We start from the raw sequence: 16,301 nt of genomic DNA on the forward strand, positions 1-16,301 counted from the left end.
TATTTAAGGCCAAAATTGGAATTTAGCCGCACGTTTCGTCATTAGAATGTATTTAACTCTAGAAAAAGTGATTATACTCAATAATCTACTCTAGAAAAGTGATTATACTCAATAATCTGCCAGATTAAATTAATCAATCCCTGCTTTCATCATTATTGAAACCCTATGGCAAGGCTGGCCACACTAGATCTACTCATCATTATTGGGAAAAGCAATCACTTTTCTCTCTATCGCTTCGACACTAGATCTACTCATCATCGCACATAAATTAGTTCATTCAGCTACAAAATTATTACTAGCATTTGAATTTTGCAATTCATCGTCTCATTATTTACTTATAAGTTTAGTATTTATTTTTTTCAAATATAATTTCATATTTATATAAATTATAGTAATAATTATAATGTTTAAATAAATAATTAAAATAACTCACTTTTTTCATTTTGGCCTATCCATGATATTAGTATATATTCATTTTTTTGGTAAACTTTTATTTCTAATGACATACTAATTCATATTCTCTTTTAACAAATACTTTAACTTTACTTTCTATCTTTTTCATACTTTTATTTCTAACTGACAAATACTTTAACTTTACTTTTAACAAATACTTTAACTTTACTTTCTATCTTTTTCATACTTTCTAATTGACAACTTTTATTTCTAATGACATACTAAGTCATATTCTCTTTTAACAAATACTTTAACTCTACTTTCTATCTTTTTCATACTCACAAATTTTATATTAAAACTTGTACATGCCATTCACAAATTCTCAATCTTTAAGGGATATATGGAGTATAAATGAGGATATAGATATATTTTTTTAAAAAAAATTCATATCTCAACTCTTTGATTATTGAGTTAAGCATGATTTTCATTCATAAAATATTTAGTTAAGTTTGTTTTAACACTTCAATGGAGTGTTATTAAAGTTAGTGTAGATATCAGTTATACTAGTGAGAGTAGTAGCTAGAGAGTCATTTCTTTAACAACTCCAATGCTATAAATACCATACATGAATCAATAAGAAAGATGTCATAACAATCCCCCCAAACTTGAAGATATAGCAATTTTTTGTGTGTCCCAATTAACATGAAGATCAACATAGTTAGAAGAAAGTTGATAAAACCATGCACCCCAACTCCCCAAAACCTCAAAAGCTACAAACTTTCCTTCAAAGACGAGCTCAGTCGGCCATCAAACGTCGGCGTCGTCCTCTTCTACCAATCAAAGCCGACGAAACCAGCCAACGTGCTCGAAGAATCCTTGTCGGGAATCTTACCGCGGTTCTACCACTACTAGAAAAATAGCTTCTCACTACACTTTATTTATCACACTTTGTAAAAGATGCCAGTACAGATATTCAGTCACTACACTAGCTTTTCACCTCACATATAACATATACTACTACTACATCTCAGAATAAATGCCATATTGGAACTCATTTAATGGCACTTCTAAGTGTTTTACGGTTTCAAGGTAAAAATAATTCTTAATATTGTAATAAAAATTAAAAATGTAAATTTTCACAAAAAATGCAAACGTCATCACCTAATATTTTACGAAGCAAATGGATAATTAACCAATTAATTACTTAAATTAAGAAATATTTAACTATGACATTCAGAAAAGATAGAAAATTTAAAACCAATAATTAAACATAACAAATTAAAAAGTCATAAAAACTCTTAATTATTAAAACCAAATTTTGTCATTATAAATTTGAATAATAGAAAATAAAAAAGAGGTAAATTGTTGCACACTACCCACAACTTTTCAGTTTCCCCCTCGTCTCCCGGACTCCCCCTTCCTCTCTTGATTTCTCAAACCCTCCTTCCCCCCTCCAAAAAAAAGTCACCGTACCCTCGTACGTTATCGCTGCCCAATCGCCGGCGAGAGTCACCGCTTACCTTTCCCCGTACAAAGCTTTTAATTGCGTACCATAGACGCGCCACTGCCCAAACATGTCTCTGCCCATGCGACTAGTCACCGGCGCCACTGCTCACCTCCGAAAGCCCTTCCCCGGCGGCGACGTTTCCCACGCTACTAGTCGCTGCCCTTGTTGCTCCACGTGAGGTTTATTTCCATAGTTTAAAATGTTGTTTGTTTGTGAATCCTAATTTTTTCAATTCTAGGTTTTTATGTGGGAAATAGTTTGTGATAATTGTATAGCTTATGATTTGATTAACGATTTGGGTAAAATAGTGGATGAAGTAGATATATAAGAATTTCATTTTTTGACTCTTCTGTCTAAAATGAAGCATATGGTTTGTTCCTCTTGTGAAGTGGAGTTAACATGGATAAGTTGGGAAAGTTAGAGTTTTGAATGCTAATGGTTGTCGATTCATTAGTTGATTAACATAATTAGCCATCTGGAGAATCACCATTGCACCTTATTGTCATTTACACTTGACTTTATAAGTTTCACTCATTTATTAGAGTAATTCTTTTGCTTGGTCATACTATGGAATTATATAACACATTATCGTTTACGTTTTATAACTTCATTGATTTGTAGACTTGATAATGGGTGAATTTGTGAATAATAAGTTTACTTGATAACGGGTGAATGTGAATAATAAGTTTACTTGATAACGGGTGAATGTGAATAATAAGTTTACTTGATAATGGGTGAATGTGAATAATAAGTTTACTAATATTTGGAGCTATATTAATAATAATAAGAGACTTGATATATGTGTGTCTATGGCTATAAAAATGTTATCCCATTCACAAATTTAGAGACTCAACATTGTATTGCTTCAGTCATCTAAGCTAGTAAGTTGATAATGCATTGCCTTGGTAACTATCAGTAGCTATGTACCTAATCTGAATTTCACGTGCTTATAATAGTTTCTTACATTTTCTTCTAAGAGTTAGTGAGATTGCATATTGTCATGCATATTGATATAGTATATGTTATGTATCTGATGTTCAAATAATAAAAGGTAGTAAAAACTTAACCTTTATGTGAGAAATACAGCAGGTACTAATGTTTATTAGCTTGATCTTTTTTGTTTATTGTGCAGTACTTTATGGAGTGGGAGAGAATAAGAAGGGTATTGAAGCCAATATGCAAGTTCTATATGTGCATATGGATAAATAATTTGAAGGTTTGTTTCTTCTTGCATTGATGATTGAAAATTTGATTGGGAACAGACAAGTAAAAGAGTGTTGGTAAATTCGTTAATAATTTGAGTTTTGTGTGATACGTTCTCTTTGTCCCGAGGAACAGGTAATACCTTATTACCTTAGTTATTTTCTTGATCTTATATTGTCAAATTATGGAATGTGGCAACTTTTTTATTAGCACAAAATAGGCATCAATAACAAAGTTAAGTGTTGCTAGCTTAATATTTCTCTTTATCATCAATTTTTATTATTTTGTTAGAGTTTGTTTATGTTGATTAATATTTTGCGTTTTTAATATCTTAACAGGAATACATGATGTTGTTGCGAAGATGAAGTTAGCTAAGTATTCTAATGCGGATGAGAATGTGTTATAAGGAGCTTCTAAGAAAAAACCTTAAGAGCATCTCCAATGCTGGCGGACGTCAAATAGCCGTCAAATAGCCTTCACACTGCCACATCATCAGCACTACAATTCTCCTGCCACATCAGCTTGCCACATCAACTGGACATCAAATAGCCATCAAATAGCCTTCACACTACCTATCCACATCACTAATAACAATTATATAATTTAATTTACAATTGTATCAACATACATAATTTAATTTACGAGACAAATACGGAAAATTCGAATAATAATATTAAAATTTAAAAAGTACATTACTTTTAAAAAAAGTACAACAATTTAAAAAAATTACAAAAAGTAAAAAGTACATTAATTTAAAAAAGTAAAACAAAATCACTCATCGCCGCCGTCCTCGTCTCCGTCGTCGCCCAACGCTTCTTCACTGCCGTCGCCGCCGCCTCCGTCGCCACCTACGCCGCGGCTATTCCCGCCGGTGTCCCTCCTCATCGCCTCCAGTTCTTCACGCTGGCTCTGGAGCAATACGCGAAGAAAATCCTTCACCTCGGGGTCCACCGCCGCTTGGAAGTCGGCTAAGGTCTTCACCATTTGAGCGCGCGTTTGTTGGCGCGCGAAGAATTTGAGCTCCTCGGTAGACCTGCCGAGGGGGGATGCCGAATGGACATCCTGGGAACTCGGTGTGCCCCCCCTCGCAACCTGCTGCGCCCGCCTTTGCCCAACCGGGCGAGGTCGGCGACCGAACGACCGAGGAGTCGGGACCTCCTGGGCCGTCTCGGGGAGGTCTGACGAACCACCGCTGCTGCCGCTATAATCTCCGGTATAGTTCAGTCTCTGCCTCTTCGGCCAGCCAGCGTCGACGCCTGCCCGGAATTTCTCCGACTCGTTGAGCACAACGTAGCAGTTCCAGTAGGTGAACTCATAGTACTTCTTATCCGGATCGGGGTAGGCTCTTTCCGCAATCCTCCTGCAGTCTTCCTCTGTTTGGCCACTGGTCTGCATGCGGAGGGCGTTGGCGTACAAACCCGAAAATCGAGAGACGCCAGCCCTGATTCGGTCCCAGCACTTCCGGACCTCCTCCCCGGTGCACGGTCTCCCTTCAGGGCAAAATGCCCTGTAGGCTGCAGCTATCTTCGCCCACAAGTTGACGATCCTCTGGTTGTTTGAAACGAGAGGATCGTCGCAAACACTCACCCACGCCTTGGCAACCGCAACGTTCTCCGCGTCCGTCCACTTCCTCCGGCCCCGGATTTCGGCGCGGGGCTGCGACGACTCGCCGACCTTCTTCGCCTTGCCCTTCTTCTTACCCCGCCCTACTCCCTGGCTTTGAATGAGAGTTTCAGAAACGTCGTTAATATCAAAACCCAAGTCCGCTAAGGAGAAGGTCTCCGAATACTGTGCATCCGTTGGGGTCGATGTGTGCGAAGAACCGGTGGAAAAATCAAAAGTCGGCCGATAGGCGTTGTCCCCCCCGTGCGTCGCCTGCGACTGTGGAATCATATGTTGCGCCGGTGGCATCATCTGCTGCGCCGGTGGCTGCATGCCGGGTGCCCACCCCGGCATCATCTGCATAGGGGGCTGCATGCCGGGTGCCCACCCCGGAATCATCTGCTGCCACGGGTACACGTTGTAGTACCCGCTCATTGGAGGCCAACCACCTCCCCCAGGAGCCGGGGAAGTATGGGACCCTGCCCCGGGAGTCGGGGGCGTCTGAGACCCTACACCGGGAGCCGGGGGAGTCTGAGACCATCCCCCGGGATTAACTGGAGTACCTTCGTAGTTGTTCTCCATTGCTCGTTATTGATCTTGTACAGAAAGTAAGGTAGAGAGAGAGTACTCGTTAAAACAAGTGGTGCGAATGAAAATGAGGTTCAACGCGCGTATATATTGTGTTTTGCGAAAAAAAAAAAAAAATATTTAAATCCGACGCCGGTTTGGCGCCGATCCGGGAGCCACAATGGCGCCCGTGAGGATCGGCGTGGGAACCGGCGTCAGCGCGGGAATCGGCATGGCGACGCCGATTTTGACGCCGATTTCGCCCACGCCGGTTCCAATGGTTCGGCGTCAAACCGGCGTGGGCGAAAAATCGGCGCTCCGGTGGTGACGCCGACCATTGGAGATGCTCTAAGCGTTAGATAATTGTGTAGTCATGTAGAACTTTTTTGTATTTTCATTTTAATATTGTATACATTGATTTTATGGAAATTATTATATAAGTTTTTTATATGAATGTATGTTTTGTATTTAAAGTGATTGTAAAAGTGGAACTGAGTACGTTGGGAAATGGAAATGTAGTTTAATATTCAAATTCAGAAAAATTAAATAATAGTAATAAAATAATTTTTATATATTTGAAGGAGCAACCTGTAAATTATGCTATTTATAGATGAAAAATGTGAATTATGAAATTTGAAGAGGCAAAATGTAATTGCAAAAATATATAGGTGGTCGTTTGTAATTTTCATTTGTATTAATCAATGTAATCACATATTACATTTGCTGGCACTTTCAAATGTCAGCAAACATATTGTTTTATGGCAATTTTAGGTGTAGTTATGATAGTTATATGATTACATTTCACCTATCATTACAGTGACTCTGAGCTGCACTTGCATAGGATGCCATTATAGATAAAGTGCCATGACATCATTTTTGTGCTGACATTTTTGAGTGTCATATCACGCCATTTTTTAGTAGTGTACCCTCTCGCAGTAGCCGATGTCGATGATGTGGAAGTAGACGATCTTGTTCCGCGACGAGGGGACCGGTTCGCGGGCCCCACCGATCCGCTGCTGTCGGTTCAGATCACGGAGTTGGTGAAATGCGGGGGCTTGGCTGTCGGCGTTAGTGTGTCGCATAGGATTTTCGATGCTTCTTCGATTGGGACGTTTATTGCTGCTTGGTCGAATGCTAGCAAGAATCTAGGGGGAAAGAAGGGATCAGTATTGTTCCCACCTTTGATCCTCATTTGTTGTTTCCTGGTAAGATCATTTCTGTAGGAGTTTTTTTTTTGAGAATATATAATTTTTGTTATAAGGTCACAACAAGTAATGCGTTGGGGACAATTATGAGATGAGTATGCTAAAAATTTGATGGTCGAGAAAATTGTGATTGACTAGACACATTGAACCTACCAATTACTCTATTCATCTACCCTTATTTTGATTCCGTGTAAAATTTAAGAAATTGTTCAACTTTATGAAAAAATATAAGTAGAGAAAAATTAGTAGATGTGCATCCTTTTTCTAGTACTATTAGTTTTATAATGATATATATATATATATATATATATATATATATATATATATATATATAGGGTTTTGATCCATGCAAAACCATTCTTAATACAAAAATGCAGAACCAAGCATACAAAAGTCATTTTTAGGTCATTGTAAGCTTATTTTTACGTCATTATAGTAAGGATGACATGAAATGATCTTAACATGACCTCAAACCCAAAGTTTATAATATGACCTAAAACTGCTTTACAATGACCCTCCGTGTTTTTGTTTAATTATTGACCATTGGATTGTCAAATCTCATGGTCAGGATTTGGTCTGGATTTTGTATTGAGATCAAGTTTTGTATTGATCATTTTCCTATATATGTATATATATATATAGTAGTGATATAGAGCAAGTGCCAATTAAATACATAACTAAGAACAAATCACAGCTACAAGATCAAGAAAATCAGGGGCTAGTATTAATACATGTGATTTTCAAATTTAAAGGAGAAATTAGTTTCTTCTATCACAAATTTACTTCACAATAACAAAGCGGGGGTATAATGGTCATTGCACAGAAAAAATTAGGTTACGTAAATTTTTATCTAATTTGAAAGTTAAGCTCGATCTCTTCTGCAAATTCCTGCTATTCAACCTTCTTTCTCTGCAAATAAATGGTGAAATAAAAGTGAAGGTGAAGGAGAGAATTTAGCAGTAATTGCCTGACTAGTGCCGAATTTCCGTTAGTAACAGCAACAAACAAAGGCGTAGCATCAGTTCGGAACTCCTCGTAGTAGACTCGCACCTGGCTCGGAGATTCCTCTGGCAAAACGACGCCGGTTTTTCGCATCTTCAAGCAAACTGCACCGACGTAGTTGACGTCGACGAAGGGATCGGCGAGGCATTGATGAACCGATCTGAGATCATTGCAAAGCGACGATTGTAGAAGGCGGTGTGAGAGCTCAGCATCGTGGTTGAGCGGAACAACTTGCTTGGCAGCCAGAAATCCGCCGCTCCCTCCCACGCCATGTCTCAGCACCATCATTTCCAGGTGCAGTGTTGGTTGAGAGAGAGAGAGAGATAAGTGAGCGCCAGAGACGTAGGGGGAAATAACTTCTTTTTTCACTACTTGGTTGATTTTTTGAAATTCACTTTTAATTTTTGTGTAAAGAATTTAGAAATTCACTTATTTATTTTTTTTATAGTGATAGTATTTTGTTAACATCAGTGAAGGAAAAACATGGTTATAGTGATGTATTATACGGTTAGAGTGATGTATCTTTGATTTTTTGTTATAGTGATATATTTTGTTAACATTAGTGAAGTAAAAACATGGTTATAGTGATGTTTTCCACGATTAGAGTGATGTTTATTTGATTTTTTGTTATAGTGTTGCATTTTATTAACATCAGTGAAGTAAAAACATGGTTATAATGATGTGTTCCAGGGTTAAAGTGATGTTTCTTTGATTTTTTGTTATAGTGATGTAATTTGTTAATATCAGTGAAGTAAAAATATGGTTATAGTGTGTTTCTTTGATTTTTTTATTATAGTGATGTATTTTGTTAACATCAGTGAAGTAAAAATATGGTTATAGTGATGTATTTTATTAACATCAGTGAAGTAAAAGCATGGTTATAGTGATGTGTTCCAGTGTTAGAGTGACGTTTCTTTGATTTTTTGTTATAGTGATGTAATTTGTTAACATCAGTGAAGTAAAACATGGTTATAGTGATGTATTTCAGGGTTATAGTGATGTTTCTTTGATTTTTTGTTATAGTGATGTATTTTGTTAACATTAGTGAAGTAAAAACATGATTATAGTGATGTGTTCCAGGGTTATAGTGATGTTTTTTTAATTTTTTGTTATAGTGATGTATTTTGTTAACATGAAGTAAAAACATGATTATAGTGATGTATTTAAAAGTATAAAGTTGGATGTGTTCTTTATTTAGTGTTTTTTCACATAATTCTTCTCAATAGATTTAATTTATTTTTAATACTTTATTTGCCTAAAATTTTATTGAATAATATTTATTAACTATTGTTTATTAGTGAATTGAACTATAAAGCAAATTAAGATCGGTGCATCACATAGGTGGTACACTAGTTGACCTAACATTCAACTTAGGAAAGTGTCCATAAAAATTTTGAATTCAAACTCAGATTCAGTGACATATTTGGACCGTAGATAATAAAATCAAAAAATATGCAATTGAAGTACTATAAATTTGGATCGACATTTTTTTATTTATCTCACATAATATTTGAAATTAAATTAATAAAACAGAATTTGTGGAACAAAACTAAATGAATATACACCTCAATAAACGTAGTAAATGTTGACCACCAAATTGCGTATGCTTGAAATCAAGTGGATTTCCGACTACAACTCTCCATCACTCTAAGCATGTACTTACTTCACTGATGTTAACAAAATACATCACTATAAGAGAATATCACATGCACTTCACTCTAGCCTTGGAACACATCACTCTAAGCATGTACTTACTTCACTGATGTTAACAAAATACATTACTATAAGAAAAAATCATAGGCACTTCACTCTAGCCTTGGAATACATCACTCTAAGTATGTACCTACTTAAGTGATGTTAACAAAGTACATCACTATAAGAAAATGAATACTTAATTTAGTCATTCCAACTCCGTCATGACTCGCCCTCTCCAAGCTCAGCACCATTCTCTTCTCCTCCCCATCCACCGACAACGCCAAAAGTAGCACCGCCGCTGCGATTACCTGAATTATCGCCGGCGGCATTCTCCAATCCAAAAACCACCCCCTTTTCCGCTGGTTTTTTTTCTCTTTCCTTGCACTATTAGCAATACAACGGCTATATTCAAATTATCAGTAAATGTGTCAATGATATTTCAGTGCATGTAAATGTGCAGGAGAGAAAGAATGAGAGAGCAAAAGAGATTGTTCACTTCGATTGATTGTACGCTGACGGAAAAGGTTGTATGCAGATTGTTAATTCTGACTCTACTGTGTTTAAATACGTCTGTAATTTGTTATCTGTTTTCCTTTTTCCTTTTCAGTTATGCTCCTCCACCTCCTTAGAGAGTATGCATGTGGTGTGTATGTCAAAATATGGAACAATGTATTTCCCAAAATACCCCTCATGCAATTTTTATTAATAGAAAATGAATACTTAATTTAGTCATTAGATTAAGATAATGAGTGGCTGAGATTTGTTCTCTAGTTATACACTTAATATTAGTTATACTTTGATCACCTCCCTATATATATATATATATATATATATATATATATATATATAGGGGTGCGTTATAATGATAACCCCAATTTCCGTAATAACCCTATAACTAAATCTGGACCACACATTTTTAAAATCACGCGGTCTAGATTCAAACTTAGATTTACTTCATAACAAAAGCGCGGGGGTAAATATGTCATTTCGCTCATGATAAAATTTACGTATCCAAATTTCGCTCATTTAATTTCTGAATTTCGCTCATTTTATCATTTTATCAGTCAGTCAAAACTATCATTTTATCAACTCAGAGTATCATTCTATCGGGCAAAACTATCATTCTATGCAATAAACCTAACATATATCATTTTATCATTTTATCAGTCAGTCAAAAGTATCATTTTATCAACTCAGAGTATCATTCTATCCGGAAAAACTACCATTCTATGAAATAAACCCATCATTTTATCACAAAGCAGTAAACGTATCATTTTATCAACTCAGAGTATCATTTTTATAAGCTAACTGCCATTTTATCAGCTTAGATTATCATTTATAAGGTAAAAGTATCATTTTATTAAACAAATATGTCATTTTATACACCAAAAATACCTATCATTCTACCCGGCAAAACTATCATTCTAAAGGCTGAAAGTATCATTCTATCCGGCAAAAGTATCATTTTATCAGTTTTATGTCATTTTGTCACGTTAAAGTATCATTTTATCAGTTTATATGCAATTTCTCCAGCTAAACTATCATTTTTATAAGCTAACTGTCATTTTATCCGCTTAGATTATCATTTTATAAGGTAAAAATATCATTTTATTAAACAAAAATGTCATTTTATACACGAAAAATACCTATCATTCTATCGTCTGAAAGTATCATTCTAACCGGAAAAACTATCATTCTATCGGCTGAAAGTATCATTCTATCCGGCAAAAGTATCATTCTATCGGACAAAACTATCATTCTATGCAATAAACCTAACATGTATCATTTTATCATTTTATCAGTCAGTCAAAAGTATTATTATATCAACTCAGAGTATCATTCTATCCGGCAAAACTACCATTCTATGAAATAAACCCATCATTTTATCCCAAAGCAGTAAACGTATCATTTTATCAACTCAGAGTATCATTTTTATAAGTTAACTGTCATTTTATTCTCTTAGATTATCATTTTATAAGGTACAAGTATCATTTTATTAAACAAAAATGTCATTTTATACACCAAAAATACCTATCATTCTACCCGGCAAAACTATCATTCTAAAGGCTGAAAGTATCATTCTATCCGGCAAAAGTATCATTTTATCAGTTTTATGTCATTTTGTCACGTTAAAGTATCATTTTATCAGCTTATATGCAATTTCTCCAGCTAAACTATCATTCTATCCAATAAACCTATCATTTTATCATTTTACGTGATATTTGTCGAAATTCAGAGTATCATTTTATCAATCAAGAGTATCATTCTATCCGGCAAAACTATCATTCTATGCAATAAACCTAACATAATCGGCACAATACATAATATACAAACCTACAAAGCAGTAAACGTATCATTTTAACAACTCAGAGTATCATTTTTATAAGGTTTCTGTCATTTTATCCGCTTAGATTATCATTTTATAAGGTAAAAGTATCATTTTATTAAACAAAAATGTCATTTTATACACCAAAAATACCTATCATTCTATCGGCTGATAGTATCATTCTACCCGGCAAAACTATCATTCTATCGGCTGAAAGTATCATTCTATCCGGCAAAACTATCATTTTATGCAGTAAACCTAACATTTATAAGCTAAAAGTATCATTTTATCAGTCAGTCAAAAGTATCATTTGATAAAATGATACTTTTAGCTTATAAATGTTAGGTTTACTGCAGTATCATTTTATCAACTCAGAGTATCATTCTATCCGGCAAAACTATCATTCTATGCAATAAACCTATCATTTTATCATTTTACGTGATATTTGGCGAAATTCAGAGTATCATTTTATCAATCAAGAGTATCATTTTATCAACTCAGAGTATCATTCTATCTGGAAAAACTATCATTCTATGCAATAAACCTAACATATATCATTTTATCATTTTACGTGATATTTGGCGAAATTCAGAAATTAAATGAGCGAAATGACATATTTACCCCTCCACCTTTTTTTATGAAGTTGAGTATCATTCTATCTGGCAAGACTATCATTCTATGCAATAAACCTAACATATATCATTTTATCATTTTACGTGATATTTGGCGAAATTCAGAAATTAAATAAGGGAAATGACATATTTACCCCTCCGCCTTTTTTTTTATGAAGTAAATCTAACTTTGAATCTCAGCCACAAGATTAGAAATATGTGCGGTCCAGATTTGGTGATAGGGTTATTACGAGATTTAGGGGTTATCATATGATCACAACTCTATATATATATATAATTTACTGTAATGATTTAATGGAGTGTATGATCTACTTACTAAAAATATAAATTAAATTGTGTATATTCCATAATAATAAAAGTGTTATTATTTCATGGACAAATGGAGATATCACAATACTTAATTTGTTCTCAGTCCCACTATATTCCATAATAATAAAAGTGTTATTATTTCATGGACAATTAATTTGTTCTCAGTCCCACTATTAGTTTCTTCTTTAATTTCAATATACTGTTATTTAGGACAATTAAATATGATTTGGAGTAGTTGGTAACTAGAGGTTTGATTAATCTAGAAGAATTAGTGTGTAACTCTATATTTGTGAGTCCTTTTATATTTCTTCTCATAACTTTTTATAAGTATTGTTATTTAATTAGGTTCATTTTATAATTGTTAACACTAGCTCTTTACTCCCAAGGCTTAATATATACTAGTAAGTAATTTTTTTAAATTTAATTTTTGTAATAAAGGTTTAAATTTTTTTCATTTATGCTAAAATAATCCAATTTATGTTTTTCAGGGAAGAAACGAAGCTACTTTGCTGAAACTAAATCATCAAAAACCACCATTATCGTTTCAAACCGTTTCTTATTGAAAAAGGAATCTATAACGAATCTGAGATCAAAACTGAACACAAAACAAGGCATCATCAACAGCCAAAAAATCTTCTCGAAGGTTCGTCTCATCTCCGCCGTCATTGCCAAGGCCTTAATCCGCATCGATGCAAAAAAGTACGGACGCCCGAGGCCTTCCCTCATCATTCAGGCCGTAGATATGCGGCCGAGAATTAACCCTCCTCTCCCCAAACACTCGCATTGCATGCTGCGGCTAAGTGTATGCACCGGTGCGGCCGGTTTGGGACTTCACGAAATCGCATGTATGATAAGCGACGCCATCGAAAACACTGTTTTCGACTTTATTATGTAAAAGCCCCTATAAATGATCTAATTTATTTAAAAGTATACTTTACAATAAAATTTAGAAATTTCAGCCCATATGGATAAATATTTCTGCGTCCGCCCCTGGGTGTCTCGTGGATACGAGGATGTCGTTATCGAGGCGGAGGCGGATCTGATCGAAGGGCTGAATGATGAGGGAAGGCCTCGATTAAAAATTTTAGTTATCTGATCCGATCTGATCTGATCGATAAAATTTTAGTTATCACATTAAGAAACTACTATATTGAATGGATTAAATGAGAAAAATAAAACAGGAGAGAGGAATAAAATGATGATGAATTAAAGTAAAAGTGATTATATGTTTTGTTTTTAATCAAATTGACAAGTAACTCAATTTAGTTGGGGCATCCAAAAAATTAAATGCGACTCAACAGACTGATTTACTAAAATAAAGTTTTTTATATATCTTTATAATTGAGGCATTCTTTTGAAATACGAAGATTAATAAAATAAATTGAAAATCTGGAGCTGTATCGCTGGCCCAACAAGAATTTTCAGTTGGGCCGTATTTCTATTTATACTCAAAGGCGGCCCTGTTTGGGAAATTAGCCATCATTACTCATTGGTAGTAACACTCTTGAATTTGGGTCATTACTTATAACATATAGTCTCATAGATAGGTTTTGTTTTACTACTCACAAAAAAATATAGTCAAATATTACTCCTACAATCTTACATATCTTATACTTTTTTCTGTCCCATTGAAGATGACTCATTTTCCTTTTTGGTTTGTCACAGTCAAGATGATCTATTACTTAAAATGGAAACACATTTATATCTACTTTATTCTCTCTCTTACTTTACTCTCTCATCTTAACACACAAAATATAACTGCATAAAATCATATGCCGCCCAAGGAAGGAGTCATCTTCCTTAAAACGAAGGGAGTATTATTGTCCTATTGGTTTTGAAACATATAATAAAAAGAAAAAAAAACTTTTTATTTCTTCATCATCTTCTCCTCTTCATCCTTGTCCTCGTCTTCGTCCTCTTCAAAAAGTTGAGGGTTGGATGCGTTCATCCTTAGGGCAGTGTATTGTGCTTTACCCTTACTGCGACCTCTAGGGGGTGTGATGATTGCCCCCTTCATTCTTCGATGACCTCGTGATGGTGGAGCCTCTCTGGGCGTGGACGAACCAAATCTCTTATCTTTCCTGACATTTATGCATCAAACATTATGTTAATTATATAAAGAGCTTAATTAATGATATGATTAATATCAATCAAAATTATTTGCTACCTATATTCAAAGATATTGCAAGTGGTGTTATCCCACTCGACAAGCTTTTCATTTACGATTTTCTTAATCTGTGGAGGATGAAAAAACTAATTAGTTGATAATCTTTTAGAATAAAGATAAATTTACATGTACATAAACATAATGTCAATAAATTTTTAATTCAATCGAATAAAATTATAAATTAGTTTTGTTATTAGCTATAATATTCTATAGTGATAAAAAAGAGAATTGATGTGAAAAATTAATCACAACGTTACACATAATTTCGAACTTGATTTGAAAATTTATACAATACTCAATAAAATAAAATTTTTTAATATATAGATATTTATTTTAAAATTATTATTTTTTGAATTGTTGCAAAATGATTAATAATTTATTTCAAAATAATTAATATTTATAAATCAAATTTTATTGTAAAATATTTAAAAAGTTCAATTATACATGTACAATTTATGCACTACCAATTTATTTATAAATGTAAGCCATGTAATTACCTCATTGTCATACTCAGTTTGATTCTTCTGTGGTGCACCTGTGACATTACATATGCCAGCAATGAAATGAAATAGTAATATAATTGAGTGATTGATAGGGTTAACTGATAATAATATGTGTGATATTCTAGGAACAATATTTGAACAGGTTTCCGCCAAAAATAAAAACAAATGTTGAAATCATGGAATCACTGGTCAAAAATCGTGACAGTTTTTTTTTTTTCACATTTATAAAATTAACTTCATATATTTATATCATATATATGAAGGAGGAAATTACAAATCAACTCCTATAACAAGGAGGAAAGACAAATTACGCCACCCATGGTTCGAACTCGAGACCTCCAGGATGGACGCAGTATCCAGCACCCTTTACCGCTAGGCCAAGGGGCTTGATCCTATGGTTTTTCACCAAAAATACTTAATTTTATTTTTGTCTTGTTATTACTTAGTAGTAGTTTTTTTATATATGTTTATAGTGTTTTAAGGTTAATAAATCTTATCAAAACAAACAAATAGTACATGTAATGAAGCTTTATAATGTATTAGTATTTTTTATTTCATCATTATTTTGTTTGAAGCTTTATAAATAAAACAAACATCCGTGCACACAAAAAAAAAAGTTGTGCAAATAACCGTTTTCTTTGGATCGATCTATTTTATCATTTTCTTACTACTAATATTTTATAGACATGATAATAATTTATCACAAGTCTATATACAAAAATAATTATTGAAAGACGATTATTTTCTAATCAAATGAAAATGATGTGATCTATTATTCATTACCTTTCTTTCTGTCGCTCATGTTCAAACTGCAAATTCGAAAACAAACACCAAATTAATAACAGTATATATTAAAAAAAAATCAATAACACTTATTGTTATAATAAATTGATGATTTACTCCATCAGAAGTATAATGCAAACCATAATTATACATAGCTGAAACCTACCAAGATTGATCAGTCTCTCTTTCTTAATTTCCTCTATTTTGTGTTTTTTTTGGGGAAGTTGAGTTAGTCTATGTATATATATATATATACATTTATACATATTTATTTCATTTTGGATTTTGTATCATAGCAATAGCCTTTGCTCTTGTTATTATCAACAAAAAACATTAAATGATAGTTTCAACTTCACAAAATGAGGTATATCCTTCCGTCAAAGTTTGGATATTGTTTATTGTCTTAC

The 16,301-nt window shown here is 34.0% G+C and overlaps 2 protein-coding genes and 1 long non-coding RNA gene across 3 annotated transcripts; 2 read left to right on the forward strand and 1 right to left on the reverse strand.

Annotated features, from left to right (window-relative positions):
• The first annotated feature begins 1,095 nt into the window (after positions 1–1,095).
• Positions 1,096–13,336, forward strand: LOC121793123 (pelargonidin 3-O-(6-caffeoylglucoside) 5-O-(6-O-malonylglucoside) 4'''-malonyltransferase-like). The gene is made up of 4 exons (XM_042191310.1): positions 1,096–1,289; positions 6,168–6,477; positions 8,914–8,957; positions 13,006–13,336. The coding sequence occupies exons 1-4, from the start codon at positions 1,096–1,098 to the stop codon at positions 13,334–13,336; spliced, it is 879 nt and encodes a 292-aa protein (XP_042047244.1).
• On the forward strand, positions 1,748–3,649 carry LOC121768915. Its single transcript, XR_006043439.1, has 3 exons — positions 1,748–2,079; positions 3,033–3,116; positions 3,442–3,649. It is a non-coding gene; the product is annotated as an uncharacterized LOC121768915 (long non-coding RNA).
• Positions 13,337–14,308: 972 nt separating the features above from the next.
• On the reverse strand, positions 14,309–16,061 carry LOC121793124. Its single transcript, XM_042191311.1, has 4 exons — positions 15,895–16,061; positions 15,106–15,143; positions 14,609–14,676; positions 14,309–14,522 (listed from the first exon to the last, which is right to left on the reverse strand). Exons 1-4 carry the CDS (start codon positions 15,911–15,913, stop codon positions 14,309–14,311), a joined length of 339 nt encoding a protein of 112 aa, XP_042047245.1. The 5' UTR covers positions 15,914–16,061.
• Positions 16,062–16,301: the final 240 nt, after the last annotated feature.

This window comes from Salvia splendens, chromosome 2 (genome assembly GCF_004379255.2).
Source record: "Salvia splendens isolate huo1 chromosome 2, SspV2, whole genome shotgun sequence".
Taxonomy (NCBI): Eukaryota; Viridiplantae; Streptophyta; class Magnoliopsida; order Lamiales; family Lamiaceae; genus Salvia; species Salvia splendens.